Source organism: Manis javanica, chromosome 3, assembly GCF_040802235.1.
Source record: "Manis javanica isolate MJ-LG chromosome 3, MJ_LKY, whole genome shotgun sequence".
Taxonomy (NCBI): Eukaryota; Metazoa; Chordata; class Mammalia; order Pholidota; family Manidae; genus Manis; species Manis javanica.
The window spans coordinates 161,739,574-161,763,383 of NC_133158.1; the positions used below are offsets into that span (position 1 = coordinate 161,739,574).

At 37.0% G+C, this 23,810-nt stretch overlaps 1 protein-coding gene across 9 annotated transcripts in view; it reads right to left on the bottom strand.

The window, feature by feature from the left end:
• Positions 1-23,810, bottom strand: part of PIK3CB (phosphatidylinositol-4,5-bisphosphate 3-kinase catalytic subunit beta) — a 235,823-nt gene that overhangs the window by 179,475 nt on the left and 32,538 nt on the right. For 7 of the 9 annotated variants that reach the window (XM_036991629.2, XM_073232261.1, XM_073232255.1 and 4 more), the window contains one exon: positions 16,174-16,277. The exons of the other annotated variants lie outside the window; for them this stretch is intronic. In XM_036991629.2, coding sequence (XP_036847524.2) covers positions 16,174-16,249 — 76 coding nt within the window. In that variant the 5' untranslated portion in view covers positions 16,250-16,277. Of the gene's footprint in view, positions 1-16,173; positions 16,278-23,810 lie in introns of those variants that run through there. 9 annotated transcript variants of the gene reach the window in all.

Here is a 23,810-nt window from a genome sequence, read left to right on the forward strand (position 1 = left end):
AAAATTCCATTCTCAACACATTCTGTATAACAGAATGTATTCAGTATTCAAATACAAGACTTTTCAAAATTTAAATTAAATAAAATAAACATTGTTATCCATTCTCCATGGTGGAGTGTCACTATTATCTATTTCCAGTTGCTAAGCTCCTTTTCTGTTGAGAATTTTTATGTGGTGAGGATTTAGAACTCTCCAAAATCAGTTACAGTCAAGGCTAATTCCACGGGCCCAGGGTCTCTCCATGGTATTAGAATTGCAATTCACATTTTCTACATGGAGATTTCTAGATGATTTTCATTCCAGATTAAATCTTGAAGATCACCTACAGCAGCACTATCTCAGCAGTAGTTTATGCTTTCCAGGTTTAGAAAGGTTTTGATATGCAATGAATCTCAAATGCATGGAGAACACTGAAATATAGGGTGCTCTACAAGTCACACCTTTTACCCTTTTCCTTCCTTCTTCCACTGATAATCACTGAACAAATAATAAGGTTCTGAAACAAGCCATATAAATTAGCAATGTTTACTTAAAGGCATTTTCAAATAACTCCCACAGTTCCAACAACTTTTTAAAAACTATTCTCAGGTAAAAGTATAAATACAAATTTAGATATATATAATCCATAATGATGATACTCAAATGGGGAGAGGGGACATTATTGACATTACACCTTCAGAAAAAATGGGCTGATAAAAAAATCTTAATTCAGCAGATTGCCAAGAATGTTAATAACCTTCCTAGAAACATAATTAAAAAATACATGTCATACCACCCCTTATTCCAAAATAGACTGCTAACATCTTTAAAGTGCTGCACTGAAAATTATTTAAATGGCCTTGATTCAAATATCTAATTTTTCATTCTAAATGAATAGTATTTTAGGCATGGGAACTAATTTTTCAGCCTATTTCAATCACTGATTAGCCATAAATATATTTTAAGGTAAAAGTGATTCTTTTTCTAAACAGATAAAACTAATAGGACAGGCTTATCACCAATAAATATATGGTACAAAATATGATGGCCTTCTCCAGCATTTTAAGACACAGCTGAGATAATTCTCCTACATAATAAGTACTTTCTATTTTTAACATTTTTACTGTTGAAAGGAAGGGATAAAAGATGGCGGCATGAGAGGTGAGACAGAGACCTCCTCCTAAAACCACATATAATACAAAACTATAATTAATACAACTAATCCTGAAAGACCAACAGGAAAGAAGGCTGCATCAGATTACATACACTTGGAGAAAAGAGCAGACCTCATAGAAGAGGGGAATGTACCAAAGCTGTGACCCAGTGGGACCCAAGCCCTTCAACCACCCCAGCTCATCAGCTGGAGAAAGAGAAGTAGAATGGGGAGATAGTGGAGTCCTGGGACTACTGTCCACCTAGCCCTGGAGATCTGCTCTGGGAGCATGAACCTACACTGCATGGTGCTCTGGTGATTTAGTGTGGTTGGAAAGCTAAGACAGGTGGAATACCTGGAGAGACAGTGATTCCAGATGCTGGTGGAAAACAGGAATTCATATCCAGCTTATCTGGGTGGGCAGTCTGAGAGACTTTCTAACAGCAAGAGGGATGCTAAAGGGGCAAGGATTACACAGAGCTTACTGCTCAGGAGAAAGGACAGATAGACAAAACTGTCCAGGTGCACTCTGCCCACCAGGTTGTGAACTTTCAGGATCTTCAGGCAATCCATCCCTGGCTGGCTATGAAGCTCCAAGGCTCCCCACTGGGATACCCAGCCTGCTGTGTCTTCCTCCTGGCTAGCCTGCACCTGGCTCATGAACTGGCAGCTCGTGCCCTCATGTCAGGCCAGACAGATGGAAGCCCTGCCTATGGCAACTACCAACACAAAGCATAGAGGCTTACATCTGTGCATTCGGCCCACTAGTTCTGGCAGTGGAAACAGGCATAGCAGCCAGGAAGCAGGAAACAGCTCTTTCCTCCCATAAGGCACTTGCACCATTCCCCTCCAACCCCCAACATCGCCCCAGGGGCTAACCAGCTCCAGAAAGTAGAGCTTCTGGGCACTACAGGGTGCCACATATGAAGGAATCTCGTTCAAAGCAAAAAATCAGCACCAGAGAAAGGACCAAATGAGACTGGATTTAATAAATCCTCCTGAAAGAGGTTTCAAAATAAAAATCATGAACATGCTCATGAAGGTACAGAAGAATATTCAAGAACTCAGGAACAAATTTAGGACAGAGTTCCAATCATTGAAAAGCACAATGGAGATTAAAAGCAGATTAGATATGGAGGGGGAGAGGATAAATCAAACAGAAACTAGAGAAGAAGAATACAAATAAGCTGAGGCACAGAGAGAAAAAAGGATCTCTAGGAATGAAAGAATACTGAGAGAACTGTGTGACCACTCCAAACATAATAATATTCATATTATAGGGGTACCAGAAGAAGAAAACAGCAAAAAAGGGATAGAAAGTGTCTTTGAGGAAGTAACTGCTGAAAACTTCCCCAATCTGGGGACGGAGATAGTCTCTCAGGTCATGGAGGTGCACAGATATCCCAACACAAGGGACCCAAGGAGGACAACACCAAGACATACAATGATTAAAACGGCGAAAATAAAGGATAAATACAGAAGATTAAAAGCAGCCAAACAGAGAAATGAGATCACATACAAAGGAAAACCCATCAGGTTATCATCAGACTACTCAGCAGAAACCTTACAGGCCAGAAGGGAATGGCATGATACATTGAAGGCAATGAAGCAAAAGGACCTCGAACCAAGAATACTTTATCTGGCAAGATTATCATTTAAATTTGAAGGAACAATTAAACAATTTCCAGATAAGCAAAAGCTGAGAGAATTTAGCTCACACAAACCACCTAGACAGTGTATTTTGTTTAGGACTGTTATAGATGGAAGTGTTCCTAAGGTTAAATAGCTGTCACCAGAGGTTAAATAAGAAGGGACAATGAGTACAGAATATGATACCTAATATATAATGAATGAAGGAGGAAAAAAAGGAGGGGGAAACAAAAAGAACCTTTAGATTGTGTTTGTAATAGCATACTGAGTTAAGTTAGACTCTTAGTTAGGAAGTTACCTTGAAGTTTTGGTAACCACGAATCTAAAGCATGGAATGGCAAAAAGTACATAGCTATCGACAATCACCCTAAATGTAAATGGACTGAAAGCCCCAATCAAAAGACACAGAGTCACTGAATGGATAAAAAAATCAAGACCCAACTATATGCTGCCTACTACAAGAGACTCACTTCAAACCCAAAAACATACACAGAATAAAAGTGAACAGATGGAAAAAGATATTTCATGCAACCAATAGGGACTTCAACACTCCACTAACTCTGAAGGACAGATAAATCTGACAGAAAACTAGTAAGGAAACAGAGGCATTGAACAACACATTAGAATACATGGACCTAACAGACATCTACAGAGCTCTACACCCAAAAGCAGCAGAATACACATTCTTCTCAAGTGTATATGGAAGATTTTCAAGAATAGATCATATCCTAGGCCACAAAAAGAGCCTCAGAAAATTCAAAAAGACTGAAATTGGACCAAACAGGTTCTCAGACCACAAGGGTATGAAACTATAGAAATAAACAGCGCAAAAAAAACAAAAAATGTTACAAATACATGGAGGCTTAATAACATGCTCCTAAATAACCAATGGATCAATGACCAAATGAAAACAGAGATCAAGCAATATATGGAGTCAAATGGCAACAATAATTCAACACCACAAAATCTGTGGGACACAGCAAAGGCCATGTTAAGAGGGAAGTATACTGCAATACAGACCTACCTCAGGAAAGAAGAACAATCCCATATGAACAGTCTAAACTCACAATTAATGAAGCTAGAAAAAGAATAAATGATGCCCAAAGGCAGTAAAGGACGGACATAATAAAGATTAGAGCAGAAATAAATAAAATCGAGAAGAATAAAACAATAGAAAGAATCAATGAAAGAAAGTGCTGGTTCTTTGAGAAAATAAACAAAATAAACCCCTAGCCAGACTTATCAAGAAAAAAAGAGTCTACACACATAAACAGAATCAGATATGAGAAAGGAAAAATCACTATGGACACCACAGAAATACAAAGAATTATGAGAGAATACTATTAAAAATGATATTTTAACAAACTGGATAACCTAGAAGAAATGGACAACTTTCTAGAAAAATACACCCAAGGCTGACGCAGGAAGAAACAGAAAATCTGAGCAGGCCAATTACCAGTAAGGAAATAGAACTGGTAATCAAAAAACTACCTAAGAACAAACCACGTGGACCAGATGACTTCACCGATGAATTTTATCAGAAATTTAGTGAAGATCTAATACCCATCCTCCTTAACATTTTCCAAAAAGTAGAAGAGGAAGGAATACTTCCAAACATATTCCATGAGGCCAGCATCACCCTAATACCAAAACCAGGCAAACACACCACAAAAATATAAAAGAACAGACAAATATCCCTGATGAACATAGATGCAAAAATACTCAACAAAATATTAGCAAACCGAATTAAAAAATACATCAAAAAGATCATCCATCATGATCAAGTAGGATATATTCAAGGGATGCAAGGATGGTACAATATTAGAAAATCCATCAACATCTCCACCACACCAACAAAAAGGACAAAAACCACATGATCATCTCCATAGATGCAGAAAAACCATCTGACAAAATTCAACATCCATTCATGATAAAAACTCTCAACAAAATGGGTATAGAGAGCAAGTACCTCAACATAATAAAGGCAATATATGACAAACCCACAGCCAACATCATACTTAACAGTGAGAAGCTAAAAGCTTTTCCTTTAGAATTGGGAACAAGACAAGGATACCCATTGTCTTCACTTTTATTCAACATAGTTCTGGAGGTCCTTGCCTCGGCTATCAGACAACACAATGAAATAAAGCCATCCAGATCGTTAAAGAAGTTAAACTGTCACTGTTAACAGATGACATGATATAGTACATAAAAAACCCTAAAGAATCCACTCCAAAACTACTAGATCTAATATCTGAATTCAGCAACATTACAGGATACAAAATTAATACACAGAAATCTATTGCACTCCTATACACTAGTGATGAACAGAAAAAGAAATCAGTAAAACAATTCCATTCATAATGGCATCAAAAGAATAAAATACTTAGGAAAAAACCTAACCAAGGAAGTGAAAACTACAAGACACTAATGAGAGAAATGAAAGAAGATACCAATGAATGGAAACACATCCCACGTTCATGGATAGGAAGAATTAATATTGTCAAAATGGCCATCCTGCCTAGAGCAATCTACAGATTCAATGCAATCCCTATCAAACTACCAACAGCATTCTACAATGAACTAAGAAAATAATTCTAAAATTTCATATGGAACCACAATAGACCCTGAAGAGCCAAAGCAATCCTGAGAAGATAGAATAAAGCGGGAGCGATTATGCTCCCCAACTTCAAGCTGTACTACAAAGCCACAGTAATCAAAACAATTTGGTACTGGCACAAGAACAGACCCATAGACCAATGAAACAGACTAGAGAGCCCGGCTATAAACCCAACCATATATGGTCAATTAATATATGATATAGGAGCCATGGACATACAATGGGGAAATGACAGCCTCTTCAATAGCTGCTGTTGGCAAAACTGGACAGCTAGATGCGAGAAAATGAAACTGGTTTATTGTCTAACCCCATACACAAAAGGAAACTCAAAATGGATCAAAGACCTGAATGCAAATCATGAAACCATAAAACTCTTAGATGATAACATAGGCAAAAATCTCCTGAATATAAACATGAGCTATTTTTTTCTGAATGCATCTTCTCGAGCAAGAGAAACAAAAGCATAAATGAACATATGGGACTACATCAACCTTAAAAGCTTCTATACAGCAAAGGACACCATCAACAGATCAAAAAGGCATTCTACAGTATGGGAGAATATATTTGTAAATGACATATCCGACAAGGGGTTAACATCTAAAACATATAAAGAACTCCCACACCTCAACACCCAAAAAGCAAATAAGCCGATTAAAGAATGGGCAGAGGATATGAACAGACACTTCTCCAAAGAAGAAATTCAGATGGCCAACAGGCACATGAAAAGATGCTCCACATCACTAATTATTGGGGAAATGTAAATAAAAACCACAGTGAGATACATCTCACACCAGTTAGTATGGCCAGTATTGAAAAGACTAAGAACAACAAAGGCTGGCGAGGATGTGGAGAAAGGGGAACCCACCTACACTGCTGGTGGGAATGTAAGCTAATTCAACCATTGTGGAAAGCAATATGGAGGTTCCTCAAAAAACTAAAAATAGAAATACCATTTGACCCGGGAATTCCACTCCTAGGAATTTACCCAAAGAATATAATTTCTCAGATTCAAAAAGACATATGCACCCCTATGTTTAATGCAACACTATTTACAATAGCTTAGGTATAGAAGCAACCTAAAGATGTGGTTAATATACACAATGGAATATTATTCAGCCATAAGAAACAAATTCTGCAATATGCAACAACATGGATGGAGCTGGAGGATATTATGCTCATTGAAATAAACCAGGCAGAGAAAGACAAATACCAAATGATTTCACTCATTTGTGGAGTATAACAAGGAAGCAAAACTGAAGGAACTGAAGAGCAACGTTCTCACAGACTCCAAGAAGGGACTAGTAGTTACCAAAGGGGAGGGGATTCAGGAGTATTATGACTAGCACACATGGTGTCGGGGGGAATCATGGTGAGACAGTGTAGCACAGAGAAGGTAAATAGTGACTCTGCGGCATCTTACTACTCTGATGAGCAGTGACTGCAATGGGGTATGGGGGGGACACGATAACAGGAGTGAATGTAGTAACCACATTGTTTTTTCATGTGAAACCTTAACAAGACTGTATATCAATAATACCTTAATAAATTAATTAAATAAATAAATATGAGATTTAATGATTTGTTATATATACTGAAAGATTTACTATAAGGTGATTAATATTTGTAGCAAACTTGGCTGACATAACATTACTATCCTCATATAGAGAATTAAAAATAGCAATGAGAAAACTTGCTATTTAAAAAAAATGAGTATATTCAACATTTCTAATAAAATATTGTAAATTCAAATAATAATTTTTGAATAATAATGTATACACAAAAAAGCACCCAATTAATTATTGTAAAGAAAACATTTATTGTAAAGCAAAGCCATGCAGGTCAAGAAACAGACACTGCCAGCATCTCAGAGACTTCTAGGGTTTTCCTTTTGAGATAGCAACCTCCTTCTTCTCCCTAACCTCTCACCACACTGACTCCTGTGGTTAGCCCTTCTTAATTTTAATCATTTTAAGTATAAGTACAGAAATGAGGCAAACCATATGCCTTACTGGATAACCTTTGCACCTATCATGCACATACATATTTTAGACAAAAATTTCACTGTCTGAACAACTGCTTTTGTTTCTCAGTGCAGTGACAAGGAATCCAACAGATCAAGTTGGGTGTTTTTTTTAATGTCAACAAATCTTCATCCCATATATGGTATCCAATCAATTCTAGTTCTTGTTTACAACTGACATGATGACAATCACAAATGACTATACAGCAAAGGGCACCCAAATATAAGAGCTGTGGGGGTGTGCCACAAGCCAAATTGTACACATGTGGTGATGCTGGTTTGTAACTAACCAACAGCCCATCTAGGAACTGAGACAGTGCCAGAAAGCCATCTGGATAGCAAACAGCAACACAAGAAGAATTTTAAATAGCTTTATAGCTGAAGAAAAAGCACTATTTCAGGCTCTGAACCTTTTTAATTATGTCTGCTGTCATTCTGAAACTAAGCTGTAATACTTAAAAATTAAAAGAGCATCCTAAAAAACTGTCATTTTTCCCAAGCCATTTCAGGATTACTCCTTTGCACACTGGTTTAAGTTTCATATATGCAAGTATTTGAGAGCTTTCTCTTGAAGAACAATTTTGCTTTTTTATAGCTGAATAATGAATACTACTCCATTGTATATACTGTACCACAATTATTTTATCCTATTATTCATTGATGTACACTCATTATTTCCCTATCTTGGCTGCTGTAAACAATGCTTCAATGAACATGGGGTGCAGATACCTTTTCAAGTTAGTGTTTTTGCTTCCTTCAGATAAACATCCAGAAGTGGAACTGTTGGATCATATGGTAGTTTTATTTTTAATTTGCTGAGGAACCTCCATACTATTTCCATAGTGGATGCACCAATTTACCTTCCCACCAACAGTATACAAGAGTTCCCTTTTCTCCACATCTTCGCCAACACTTGTTATTTTCATAGCTTTTTCACAGCAGCCACTCTATCTCACTATGTTTTTGATTTGCATTTCCCTGTTGATTAGTGGTGTTGAGCACCTTTCCAAGCATCTATTGTCCATGTACCTGATGGCTATCTGTATGTCTTCTTTTTCAATGTCTATTCAGATCTTTTGCACATTTTTTTAATGTTTTGGTTTTTTTTTTTACTATTAAGTTGTTTGGGCTTTTTGTATATTTTGGATATTGACCAAAATATACAAATCAGATATAAGATTTTCAGGTATTTTCTCCCATTCAGTAGGTTGCCTTTTCATTCTGTTGACAGTTTCCTTTGCTGCACAGAAACTTCTTAGAGTGATGTAGTCCCGTTTATTTATTTTTGCTTTTGTTGCTTTGCTTTTGGTGTCAAATCCAAATAAATCACCACCAAGACTGATTTCAGAGAGCTTACCAGCTATGTTTCTTCTAGGAGTTCGTGGTTTTGGTTCTTATCAATCTTTAATCTTAAATCTTTAACCCATTTTGAGTTAACTTTGTGTATAGTAGAAGATAAACATCCAGTTTCATTCTTTTGCATGTAGCTATCCTGTTTTTCCAATACCATTTATTGAAGAGACTGTCCTTTCCCCATTGTATATTCTTGACTCCTTCAACATAAATTAATTGACCATATATGTGTAGGTTTATTTCTGGGCTCCCTATTCTGTCCCATTGATCTGTGTGTCTGTTTTTACGCCAATACCATGTTTTGCTTACTGTAACTTTGTAATATAGTTCAAAATTAGAACATGTGATGCCTCCAGCTTTCTTATTTCTCAAGATTACTGTGGCTATTTGGGGTCTTCCATGGTTCCATACAAAACATTAGGGTTGTTTTTTCTAGTTCTGTGAAGTGAAAAATGCCACTGGAATGTTGATAAGGACTGCAAAGAATCTGTAGACTGCTTTGTGTAGAGGCACAAAGTATGTGAATTTGAGGCACATAGAGCCACAGGTGCTTTCAAAGTTAAGAAGGTATTTTAACACATACTTGAATAACAGAGTAATTTGGGTGGAAGAACATATATGCAAAGATATAAGAAACCTTAAGTATTTGAGGAATGCAAAGACAACCATTAGGAACACAGAGAGGCAGAAAACAGAGACAGAATGGTACTAGACAGGCTGGCTAGATCCAGATCCTGGTATGCCATAGTAAAATGTTGCTCTTAATATAAAAAAACAAGAGACTCAATAAAGAATGTTAAACAGGTGAATAAAATTGATCAATTAAACAATTTTTATAACTTATAGTGAGAAAACGAATAGGTAAAGAATACAAACCCAACAGAAAAATTGACAAAATAAGTAAGCAAATTTTGCAGGAGTGAAGAAGTATTAACATGTGGGGGTGAGGGAGGACAGGAGAGTTCAACCTCATTAGTCACCAAGGAAATGTAAATATATAAAAATCACAATGAGATAACAGATAACATTTCACTGATGACTGCTGGTGGAGAATAATCTGAATCAACCTCTTCTGAAAAGTCTGGCATCAAAATTCCATTCTAGGTATATTTCCTAGAAAACTCTTATCCAAGGATGCAATATGTACACAAAAGTTCACTTTGGAACTTTTCATAATATCCATAAGCTAGACACAGCCTAATGTATATTAACAGAATGGACCAATAAATAGTACTGAGTAGTTTACAGTATGGATAATTAATAAAAAGAAGCTACATACATCACAATAAATGAACACTATAAATGAGAAACAAGTCAACAAATATATACCATATGATTCCATTTACTTAAGTATAAATCTATTACTTAAGTATAAATACAGTTATTTACAATTTAAACATAGATGGTAAAGTTAAAAAGAAAAGTAAGAACATAAAATTCAGCAAAATACAGCTTTGGGAGAGAGAGGGAAGTATGACAGCAAAAGGCCTGGCTGTTACACAGAGGTGTTTTTTATTATTCTTCAAATTACAAATTTACATGTTCATATGCTCCTCTGCATGTATGTATGTATGTATGTTAAATTCCACACTTTCTAATGGATTAACATTGATAACATATGTAAAGCTCCTAGGCAGCACCTGGCATGAAGAATCCATTTGATGTGAAACCATTCCCCACTTTGCTCTGCCTATGACATGACTTCAGTGTTAGTGAAAATCAAACCCAAGCTCCAGATTTTACCTGTCACCGGCAGTTGCTTCTCATCCAGCACTGTTCCAACCTAAGATTCTTGCCCATCTCATTCCCCTACTGCCTCTTCTTAACCCTTTGCCTCTACCTCTAGGTTCTAGGAGGTAAGCGCATTAGCAGCTAGAGCAAGGAGCTGTATTCCTGCCACCCCTACTAATATCTGAACAGTGAGTTTCTGAAAGACCAGGATGGGCTCTTTCATCATTGGCGCTCCACACAGTGCCTGAAACAGGACCTCAGTAACTATACGTTGGAAGATGAATGAATAATACCTACAGTATAGAGCTAACTACTAGTGGAAGTAAGATTAAAGTGAGGATGGTGCTTACTCATATTCCCCAAGCCCCTTCACAGTTGAAGGAAGCCTCTCTTAGCTGCTAATGAACAGCAGAAAGATGGCTTCAAAGTTGCTTTAAAATCTATGCCCACAAGATTGGTGGATTTGCAGTCATGCACTGTATATAACAATCTTTCTTCATTAATAATTTTTACAACTTTAAATAAAAAACTTAGATCCTTTTTCAAAGTTAACATGATTTTTATTTATTTTATTATTACTAATGACAATTGCAAATAAGATACAAACTTTCAAAAACTTCACTGCAGGAGTTGTAATCCCATCAACATTTTTCCCCTTAACTTACTATAAATTTTATAAAATTACATTTAAAACGTACTGTGTATTACACATAAAACTAATCCTCCACATAAACAAAACAATGATACTTAATAATAAATGTAACTATTTAGCATGTTCTTATACTGAAAAACTGAATTGAGAATAACAAGGCAGTCATTTATATTGCCCTTTATATACTACTTCCTCTGTCATGTGACAGTCAAAAGGCGAAGTGAGATGCCTGCAGCAAAGAAAACAGTTTTGAAAGGTCATGCTACACAGAGAGCCAGAATTTCTTTCACAATATCCTTACTGTCTATGGCAGACTATATGACAATGTGACCAGTTTTTTTCTGAGTAAAAGCAAAAGCATATTACCAAAGGACCAGAAACAGCAGGCACTGAACAAAATAATCTTAAGGAACATTTTTTCCTCTAACTGTATAAACAACCAATGCATATTAAAGAAAAAGAACCCTGAGGCAAAAACAAAGAACTGGAGTAAGAGGAACTAGTAAAAACTGGACAACAATTTTACACCAATCAGCTTATTCAGTGTTCATATAACATGGTAAGAAGCTTCGAAAATAAACTTTTTCAAATTAAAACATCATTTGTCAAGGAAAAGCATAACAATACTGAGACAATGAATATGATCTACTTCAAAGTTTCCAAATCTTAATGACAATTGCAAATGAGTTGCCAAGTTTTCAAAAACATCACTGCCAGGGGTTGTAAGCCCATTAACATTTTCCCCCTTAATAATGTCATAGGTTTATTATCCATCTGAATAGAGAATGTCTTTTACCAACTGTTACAATGTGTAAATCAACAACCAGATGAAATTCTAGTCTCAGAGGTTAAACAAGTGTACTCCTTGGGGAGGAAAAAAATCATTCCAGCTCATACTTGATCATCTTGTCCAATTCTAGAAGATCTTGTTTATTCCTTCCTAGTAATCAAAATGCATAGCTTTCTCCTGAGTCAAATGAAGGTACTTAGTACATGAGACATCACAGCCACGTTACATAGATACAGTCAGTAACCATAAGTTTTTGGCAATGCACTCTTCCTAAGGCCCTAGAATTCTAATTCCTGTTAGTATCTCTCACTAAAATTTAACTGGAGGACAACTTACTCTATGAGTTCTGACCTTACAGCAGAGCATGATAATTTGTGGCACTTTTAAAAGTACTAGAAACAATCTATGATAAACATTCTTTTAAAGAAATAATATACTTAAAACATTCTACTGCTCAAATCCAAAGGTATACTATAAACAAAATCCAGGCAAAGATGTAGAGAAATTGTAACCCTTGTATATTACTAGTGGGAATGTAAAATAGTACATCTGCAGTGGAAAAGAGTATGGCAGTTCCTCACAAATTTAAATGTGTAATTACCATTATGATACAGCAATTCCACTTCTGGGTATATACCCAAAATAAATAAAAGCAAGGACTCAAACAGATATCTGTACAACCATGTTCACAGTAGTATTATTAACAATAAGCAAAAGATGGAAGAAATCCAAATGTCCATCAGTAGATAAGTGGATGGATAAACAAAACATGGTATATACATACAATGGAATATTAATTGACCTTTAAAAAGGGCATTATGACCCGGAAGATGACTGGTTAGCCAGAAACGGGTAAGATTCCTCAAGGGAGGAACAACCTAAGGCAGGCACAGTCGCAGGGGGTCCATCAGGTGAGAAACTGGGGATCAACAGAGGTGAGCCTTAGAACCTCACTCCCCCTGTTTTGAGAGAAATCTTCTGCATCCATGGATGTTTTACTGCCCTTGTCTAGCTTGGATTAATACTTAGCTTATAGGCACACACCTGATCATCTACATTTGCTTTCATACAGAACTAAACTATGTTTTCTACCTTTATCTTGCATCTACCTACCACTTCAGCATTTTATTTAAAAAATAAAATAATAATAATAATAATAATAATAATAATAATAATAATAATGGGGAAATGTGGGATTCACATAAAATCAAGTATAAAAATCAAATATTTATATTTGACCTGATTGTTTATAGTTCATAATATGTGATCAAAACCGAAAGTTTCTGTGACAACTGCCCTTGTACTGCTCACCATGTAAGAACTTCTTCACTACGTAAGAATTTGTACACCATGTAAGAACTTGTTTGTTGTGCTTCAGAAGATCTGAGACTGATGAGAATTAGACTTGGGGTGGATTAATGATTGTGCATTGAGTCCCCTGTACAGAATTTTATTGTTGTTAACTGTTAACAACTATTTGATCAATAAATATAAGAGATGCCCTCTCAAAAAAAATAAATAAATTTTTGAATTGAAAATAAATAAAAATAAAAATAAAAAGGGCATTATGATACATGTGATACATAAAAGGTTATGCTAGCTAAATTCACACTGCCTGCCATATCATGCTAACTTATCGTAAAGTAAGCCTTTACACCATTGCTTGACAATACTTTCTATTCTATCCTGGTAATCACCTATTACACTTCTCCACCATCATGTCCAGCCTGGTCAATTTCAAGAGCCTCATAACTAACCTTACTAGTTCTCCTATATGCCTATATTCCATCTTCAATAAAGCAGCCAGAGGACCTTTCAAAAGATATACTGTATATTAACATTTTGCAGCTTAAAACCTTCCTTTTAAAATGTCTTTGAGACTATAAACTCCTTATCATGACCATAGGGACCAACACAGCAACCTGGCCAAACTGACTTCTTCAACTTCATGGCATGACACTATGGTCCTCAATCACTCTACTCCAGAGCACTCGACTTCTTTACATTCCTCAAGTTAATTTCCAGGGTTTTTCACAGTAGCTTGATTTTCAAATGACTGAATTCTTGTCTTTCACACACTACCTTAATGTTACCTCTTCACAAGTTTTCATTCAGTCCCTCTATCAACTGCCCTATTTTCTCACATTCCAATTTAGTATTTTTCTTGTTCATTTCAACGACTGGCTCTATGAGAACAGATCTTGTCTGTAAAAATGCCTGGCACAAAGCAGGTGTTCAATAAATATTTGAGGCTGTTTGGTAATTATTCTACAATGTTTTTCCTAAACGTTTTCTTCTTCCAGGAGGATCCCACCCCATCACTGATTAGCCTTATGCCTAGCAGATAACCTAATCCCTTATTAAAAAAGTAGGATAAAGAATTCTATCATTTATTTCCTCTTTGCCTAAATAAGCATTGATTCACCTTCTCTTCCACTCCTCTGGTTGCTAAGCAGAAAGGCCAATACTCTTTGGGAAGAGTTAAGGCCCTCTGCTCAGGTCCTCGATATCAAAATTTTTTTACCTCCTTAGGTAATTCATCACTCTAAACTACTCTACATATGTAAACTACTCTAGATCATTCCCTTTTACATAAAATATACCAGTTGCTAAAGCTAAAATTTCTTCTTCTTTGTGGCTAACTCCTCAAAATGATCACTGTCTTACCTTGAAACAATCACTGTCATTTCCTGTATAAACTTCTTGAAAAACATTCTCTTTTATTCTTTATGCTATGTACCTTGTAAAACCATTTACTTGACCTCCTGCAATTCATCCTGGTCTAAATGATCTGTTCTCTCAGTTATCACTAACCTTTTAATAATTAAATTCATAGGGCATTAAAATCCTTAATCTTTCTACAGAATCTTGTCTCTCTAAGAACCCCTCCTTAAAATTCTTTACTGTGCTTCGAAGAAAGACACCACATGATTCCGGTCTCCTTCATACAGTTTTAACATTTCCTTTAGTGATTCTTTTTAAGAACAGCCATTCTGCTCCACAGCCATTTCCTACAGTTCTGTGCTTTACCTTTGGCTCTCTTTTGTTCTCTGCTTGAATACTGGAAATGTTACCTACTTCCACAGCTTAAACTCTATATGAATTATTCCAAAATCTGTATTTTCTGGCCATAAAATGTCCTTTTTATTTTCAGTCCCAAATTCCCACAAATAAAGAGATATTCTGAAAATTCTTCCTATACCTCAAAAATCAAAATGCCTGTAACAGAACTAACTCATCATGTTAGAGTTCCACCCTCTCATCCCCTAATACCAGCATTTCCTCATGGTTTCCTTATTTGTTCATAGTATCATCATACTTCCAGCTACTGGAACTCTTGAATTCATGTACATGACTTCTTTCTTCTACATTCCCAGACAAATGTACCCTGTCAGATGAACCAAGTTTCACTCCAACATTCACTTCTGTGGCACATATCACAATTACTTTCATGACTACTTGTTAAGCACCTAACTTGTCTGCTAGACTATAAGCCTGGTCTAGCAGGCAAGATAACCCCAAGTAAGGAATGTCTGTCTGTCCTTCTTATCAGTATAACTAGGACAGACCATGTACTTTATTATCCAGACCACCAGACCTGAGTGTAAAAGAGGGCATTAAAAGCAGCTGGGCAATTACACAAGTCACATGTCAATTATATCTCAATAAAACTGGAGGGAAAAAATAGTTGGGCATTAACTGATAGACAAAAAGCTTAAATCAGGATATATGATCATGCTAAGTGTAACTCCAGTGCTTAGAGAAATAAATGCTACATCCTTAAGTACATACAAAGTATAATGGTTTAATAAATTAATTAAGAGCTGAAAGACTCACTTTATCACAGCCTCTACACTCTTTGCTCTATTGCAAGCTTATCTTTAGCCACAGACTTTGTCCTGAAAGGCCTCTATTAGGACCAGCATAACCTCCAAACTCCCAAATCCAAAAAACCTTGTTCAGTTTTCACTTAACCTTTTAAAAATAAAAGGATTTCAACACTACTGATCCCTCCCCCTTTCTCCTTTATGACGCTCTGTTGACACACTGGTAAATGATCCTTAATGTCCTACTACCTTTAAACAAAGCCTAGGATTTCCTTCTCCCCCATACCCACACAAATTAACAAAAAGATTTAGAATCTAACCAATATGCACATTTTCTGTTGGTTTTAAACTTCTTGAAAAAAATCTAAATACTTAAAGATACAAAGTTGGACACTTACCTTGAAATGATAGCCCCCACTTCAGTCTTTTAGGAAAACAGATGGCATTATTTATTTTTAAAAGCGAAGTTTTCATGGGAGACTTTTTCAGATAAGAAGATACACTACAAAGAAGGGTATAGATAAAAGGAATTAACATCTAAATAAGCTAAATTTCAGAAAATAACTAAAATGTAGTACATAAATGACATTTAATTGCTTATAACTCTTATTTTTAAATATGGGAAAAATATAGAGAACACAAATGACAATATGAAAATTACAAACAGAGCTGGAAGAACTTAAGTGGATGTCTTTACAACTAAGTTCTCTCACTTAGATCACCTCTTCTTGAAACCTCTTTTCTATAATATGCTAACTTTCTTTCTACTTCTCAATCCATTCCTCTATCTAATCATAAGGTGCTAACTATGAGTTATTTCTTCTTTAAATGTACCATTTAACACACACAAAACATATGTAAAGATGTATGTAAGTGAGTATAAGGTAAACACTATATATCACTATCCCACAGAACAGCAAAAACATTACACCCAGCAATGTGCTCTCATCCCAACCTTTACCCTCAACACTTCCTATCCCATTACTATTAAGAAATAACTTTTGTCACATATGTACATATCCCAAAAAAGTATTTTATTTGAGGTTTGTGACCCCCATTTACAGCTTGATGAATTTGTATACTCTAAATCTTCAGGACTTAAACTTTTTTCACTCACATCTTTTTTTTTTTAACTTTACCATTATTTTTTTATGGCTTATACCATCTCATCATATAAATATGCCACAATGTATTCATCTATTCCATTGATAGATTTTTGGATGGCTTACAGTTCCTTTTTTTGCTTTTAGCTATACTATTATACGACACCAGTGTGCAGTGAAACAAGAATTTCTTTAGGGTACGTTTTAAATCTAGAAGTGGATTTGGAAGTCATAGTACATGTAAACTGCCAACTTTACCAAAAATGTCAAATTGTCTTCCAATTGCATCAATTTACAGATTCGCCACCAGTATATGAATTGATGACACATCCTTTCCAATACCAGGTAAAGTCAGATATATCTTAATTTATAGCAATAAAATATTATCTCCCTGTGATTTCACTTTGTATTTGTTTTATTACGTTGGGCATCTAATGAAAATGAAGACCTTTTTGCATTCTTAATTATCTGTGCTCCTTCCTATATTCTTTTGTTCACAGATTTTGGCATTTTTATTGGATATTTTTTTCTCATTAATTAGTAGATTTGATATATTCAGGACCAAGACCAGCAACAATAATTTGCAATGCACAGTACAAAATAAAACGGCAGTGCCACTTATTCAAAAATTAAGAAATTCAAGACAGCTAAGGCTAAGCATTTAAATTAAGTGTAGGGCCCTGTATGACTGCACAGGTTATAAATCCATGAAGGAAGCCCTGTACAGGACACCAATTCTCTATTTTATATATATATATGTATATATATATACTACAATTATTTTTTTCTAACCTTACAATAGTTTTTTCCAAATTTGGGTTATCTATTTTCTTTCTGATAGCTTAAGAATATTCATTTTCTGTTGGAATAGGTCAAGAGGAGTAAAGTTTTATGACCCATGGGCAAAATCTGGGCCATTCTCTGTGTTTGTGAAGTTTTACTGGCACACAGCCACATTCATTTGTTTACATATTGTTTATGGAGTCTCTCAAGCTACAACAGACTTAAAGGCATCACAACAGTGACTGGCCCACAGAGCTGAGAGTATTGACCTCCTGGCCGTTCACAAGAAAAGTTTGCCCATCCCTGGACTGGATGATTTTTAAGACCCCTCTCTGTGGGTGAAATCGCAGTATTTCCAGAATCTCTACCCTGGCCTTAGTGCCTCTCCTTATCAATAGATGTTCACAAGGAGTGGTGAGAAGGAGAGGTGATACAAGGGTGGGGGGGGATGTTTACAAGAAGAGGTGATTACAAGGGTCGAGGGAGCAAGGCTGTATCTGAGCTGGAGAGGTTTGGTCAGGCCTCCTTTTTACAGCTGGGTCATGAGAGACACAGGCAAGCAGAAGTGGACTGTTTGTAGGCAATAAACAGGTTTATCCAAAAAAAAAAAGAATATTCATTTTCATACAGTCAAAAATATTGGTAACCTGAAGAGCCTAGATGGCGGTGATTAGGGCAGTGGAAATCTCCTCACAAAACAATATATATTTTTAAAAATACAGCAAATACAACTACTCCAAAAAGAGAGACCAGAAGATACAGTACAACAGCCAGGCTACATCTAATCTATGAGAACTCAGCACTCCACAAAGGGGGTAAGATACAAGCTGTGGCCCAGCAGGACCACAGCAACACCCCCCACTCCAGCTCCCTTACAGGAGGAAAGGAGTTGGAGCGGGGAGAGAGAGGGAGACCAGGACTGCTAAATACCCAGCCCTAGTCATCCTCACCAGGAGCACAGACACACCATGAGTGGTATGCTGGATATTAGGGAAACGGAACAGTAAAATCTGCGAGTGGGTCCCTACAGCCGGCACCGCTGAGACAAAGAAAAGTGAGTGCCCTTTGAAAGTCTTAAAGAGACAGGGCTCCCAGAGCTGGATGGAATCGTCCTGGGACACTTAGCCCAGCGGCTGGGAATTCTGGGGAACTCCGTACGCCCTAACACCCTGGGAGGCAGCGCAGTTCAGAAGCACCTCACAGAGATAAACAGCCTCCCACCTGTTTCCCCTCCAATGCCGCACTGCCACAGTGGAGCAGCAGCCTCAGGCTGGACACGCCCACACCAACTGTGGAGCTTAACTCCACAGCAGCCGGGAAAGAATCAGACCCGGGCTGCGCGCAGGTGCCCAGCACAAGCCACTACGGGTCCCCGTTCTCACAGGAGAGGAAGGCCACAAACCAGCAAGAAGGGACGTTCTCCCAGCTGATAAACGCACCAGCTCCCCACAACTACCTCATAAAGGCAGAAGAATTTAATACAGACAAGACTAACCCAGACAACCTCCCCTGAGAAGGAATCTGGGGACACAGAACTAAACAGTCTCCATGAAAAATAATTCAAAATAAAGGTCATAACCATGCTGATGAAGCAGCAGAGAAATATTCAAGAGGTAAGGGATGAAGTCCGGAAGGAGATTACAGAAATGAAACAATCTCTGGAAGGATTTCTGAGCAGAATGGATGAGATGCAAGAGTCTATTGATGGAATAGAAATCAGAGAACAGGAACTCATAGACAGATAAAACGATCACCAGGAATGAAATAATATTAAGAGAACTGTGTGACCAATCCAAAATGAACAATATCCGCATTACAGGGGTACCAGAAGAATAAGAAGAGAGAGAGAAAGGGATAGAAAGCACGTTTGAAGAAATAATTGCGGAAAACTTACTCAAACTAGGGGAGGAAATAATCGTTCAGACCAAGGAAGTCCACAGAACTCCCAACAGAACGGACCCAAGGATGAAAACACCAACACACACAATAATTAAAACAGCAAAGATCAAGGACAAGGACAGACTTTCAAAGGCAGCTAGAGAGAGGGAAAAAGTCACCTACAAAGGAAAACCCATAAGGCTATCATCAGACTTCTCAACAGAAACCTTACAGGCCAGAAGAGAATTGCATGATATATTTAATACAATGAAACAGAAGGGCCCTCAAACAAGAATACTATATTCAGCATGATTATCATTTAAATATGAAGGAGGTATTAAACAATTCCACACAAGCAAAAGATGAGGGAATTTGTGTGCCACAAACAACCTCTAAAGGGTATGCTAGAGGGACTACTCTAGACAGGAGCACTCCTAAGGATAAATAGATGTCAACAGAGAAAATAAAATCACAGCAAAGAAAGCAGACCAACCAAATAACAAAAAAGGCAAAAAATAACATCAACTACCCACAAAAGCAGTCAAAGGAAACATAAAAGAGCAAACAATAAAACACCCAACATATAAAGAATGGAGAAGTAGGAATAAGAAGGGAGAGAAATAAAGAATCATCAGACAGTATTTATAACAGCTCAATAACCAAGTTAAGTTAGACAGAAAGGTATTAAAAAAGCTAACCTGGAACATTTGGTAAGCACAAATCTAAAGACTGCAATGGCAATAAGTATATATCTTTCAATAATCACCCTAAATGTAAATGGACTGAATCCACCAATCAAAAGACACAGAGTAATAAAATGGATGAAAAAGCAAGACCCATCTATATGCTCCTTACAAGAGACTCACCTCAAACCCAAAGACATACACAGACTAAAAGTCATTGAATGGAAAAAGATACTTCATGCAAACAACAAGGAGGAAAAAAGCAGGTCTTGCAGTACTAGTATCAGACAAAATAGACTTCAAAACAAAGAAAGTAATAAGAGATAAAGAAGGACATTACATAATGATAAAGAGCTCAGTCAAACAAAAGGATATAACTATTATAAATATATATGCACCCAATAAGGAGCACCAATATAGATGAAACAAATACTAACAGAACTAAAGGAGGAAACAGAACGCAATGCATTCATTTTAGGAGACTTCAACACGACACTCACTACAAAGGATAGATCCACAGGACAGAAAATAAGTAAGGACACAGAGGCACTGAACAACACACTAGAACAGATGGACCTAACAGACATCTAAAGAACTCTACATCAAAAAGAAACAGGATACACATTCTTCTCAAGTACACATGGAACATTCTCCAGAATAGACCACATACTAGGCCACAAAAAGAACCTCAGTAAATTCAAAAAGATTGAAATTCCACCAACCAACTTTTCAGACCACAAAGGTATAAAACTAGAAATAAATTGTACAAAGAAAGCAAAAAGGCTCACAAACACATGGAGGCTTAACAACATGCTCCTAAATAATCAATGGATCAATGACCAAAATAAAATAGAGATTAAGCAATATATGGAAACAATAAAAACAACACAAAGCCCCAACTTCTGTGGGATGCAGCAAAAGCAGCCTTAAGGCAAAAGTATATAGCAATCCAACAATATTTAAAGAAGGAAGAACAATCCCAAATGAATAGTCTAACATCACAATTATCGAAATTGGAAAAAGAACAAATGAGGCCTAAAGTCAGCAGAAGGATATAATAAAGATCAGAGAAGAAATAAATGAAATTGAGAAGAATAAAACAATAGAAAAAAATCAATGAAACCAAAAGCTGGTTCTTTGAGAAAATAAACAAAATAGATAAGCCTGTAGACAGACTTTTTAAGAGAAAAAGAGAATCAACAAACATCAACAGAATCAGAAACGAGAAAGGAAAAATCACGACAGACCCCACAGAAACACAAAGAATTATTAGAGAATACTATGAAAACCTATATGCTAACAAGCTGGAAAACCTAAAAGAAAAAGATAACTTCCTAGAAATATACAAAGTTCCAACACTTACCAAGGAAAAAACAAAATCTAAACAAACAAATTACCAGCAAAGAAATTGAATCAATAATCAAAAAACTATCCAAGAACAAAACCCCTAGACCAGATGGATTTACCTCAGAGTTTTATCAGACATACAGAGAAGATATAATACCCATTCTTCTTCTTAAAGTTTTCCAAAAAACTAGAAGAGGAGAGAATACTCCCAAACTCATTCTATGAAGCCAATATCACCCTAATACCAAAACCAGGTAAAGGACCCACAAAAAAAGAAAATTACAGACCAATATCCCTGATGAATGTAGACATAAAAATACTCAACAAAATATTAGCACACCGAATATAAAAATACATCAAAAGGATCATACACCATGACCAAGTGGGATTCATCCCAGGGACGCAAGGATGGTACAACATTTGAAAATGCATCAACATCATCCACCACATAAACAAAAAGGACAAAAACAACATGATCATCTCCATAGATGCTGAAAAAGCACTCAACAAAATTCAACAACCATTCATGAAAAAACTCTCGACAAAATGGGTATAGAGGGCAAGTACATCAACATAATAAACGCCATATATGATAAAACCACAGCCAACACCATACTTTACAAAGAAAGCTGAAAGGTTTTCCTCTGTGATCGGGAACAAGACAGGGATACCCACTCTCCCCACTGTTATTCAACATAGTACTGGAGGTCCTGGCCACAGCAATTAGACAAAACAAAGAAATACAAGGAATCCAGATTGGTAAGGAAGAAGTCAAACTGTCACTATATGCAGATGACATGATATTCTACATTAAAAAAACCCCTAAAGAATCCACTCCAAAACTACGAGAACTGATATCAGAATACAGTAAAGTTTCAGGATACAAAATTAACACACAGAGAGACCCTCATAAAAGATGGCGGCATGAGAGGAGAGACAGAGGCTTCCTCCTAAAACTGGATACAATTAGAAAATTTAATTGGTGCAACAAATCCTGAGAGAGCAACACGAAAGAGGACGCATCAGACTGCACACACCTGGAGAAAAGAGTAGACTTCAGCAAGCAGGGTAACGTACCAGAGCTGTGGCTCCACAGGACCCGAGCCCGCCCCCCAACCCAGCTCACCGGCAGGAGGAAGAGAAATGGAACACGGAGGGAGTGGAAGGCATGGGACTGCTGAATACCTAGCTCCGGAGAACTGCGCTGGGAGGAGAAACCTACATTTCATGGTGCTTTCATGAGACTCGCATGACTACCGGGTTGGTAAGTTAATACAGGCAGAGTTCCTGGGGAGACTGGGATTGCAGCTCCTTGTGGAAAGCAGGGACCCATTATATGGCTGCTATGGGACAAAAATTTACACCTGTGTGCCCGGCCCACTGGTTCGGGCAGTGGAGACAGACACAGGAGCCGGAGGTGGGGAACAGCTCTTTCCTACCCCCAGTAGTGCTCCCCTGCGACCCCTGACATTGCCTAAAGGGCTCAGCAGCTCCAGAATAGAGCTTCTGGACACTAGAGGGCGCCATATACAAACATGAAACGCCAAAGGAACCTGGTCCAGAGTAAAATTGTTAATACAACTCCCGAGAAAGACTTAAATGATATGGACCTCGTGACTCTTCCGGAAAGGGAGTTCAAAATAAAAATGATCAACATCCTAAAGGAGGTAAGGAAAGACATCCAAGAACTCAGGAATGAATTCAGGTCAGAGATCCAATTGTTAAAGAACACAATGGAGGGTATTAAAAGCAGGTTGGATACGGTGCAGGAGACAATAAATGAAATAGAAACTAGAGAAGAGGAATACAGAGAAGCTGAGACACAGAGAGAAAAAAGGATCTCTAAAAATGAAAGAATATTGAGAGAACTGTGTGACCAATCCAAGCGGAACAATATTCGCATTATAGGGATACCAGAAGAAGAGGAGAAACACAGATAGAAAGTGTCTTTGAGGAGGTAGTTGCTGAAAACTTCCCCAATTTAGGGAAGGAGATAGTCTCAGGCCATGGAGATCCACAGATCTCCCAACACAAGGGACCCAAGGAAGACAACACCAAGACACAAAGTAATTAAAATGGAAAGATCAAGGATAAGGACAGACGTTAAAAAGCAGCCAGAGGCAGAAATAAAATCACATACAAATGAAAGGCCATCAGGCTAACATCAGACTTCTGAGAAGAAACCTTACAGTCCAGAAGGGAGTGGCATGATGTATTTAATGCCATGAAGCAGAAGGGCCT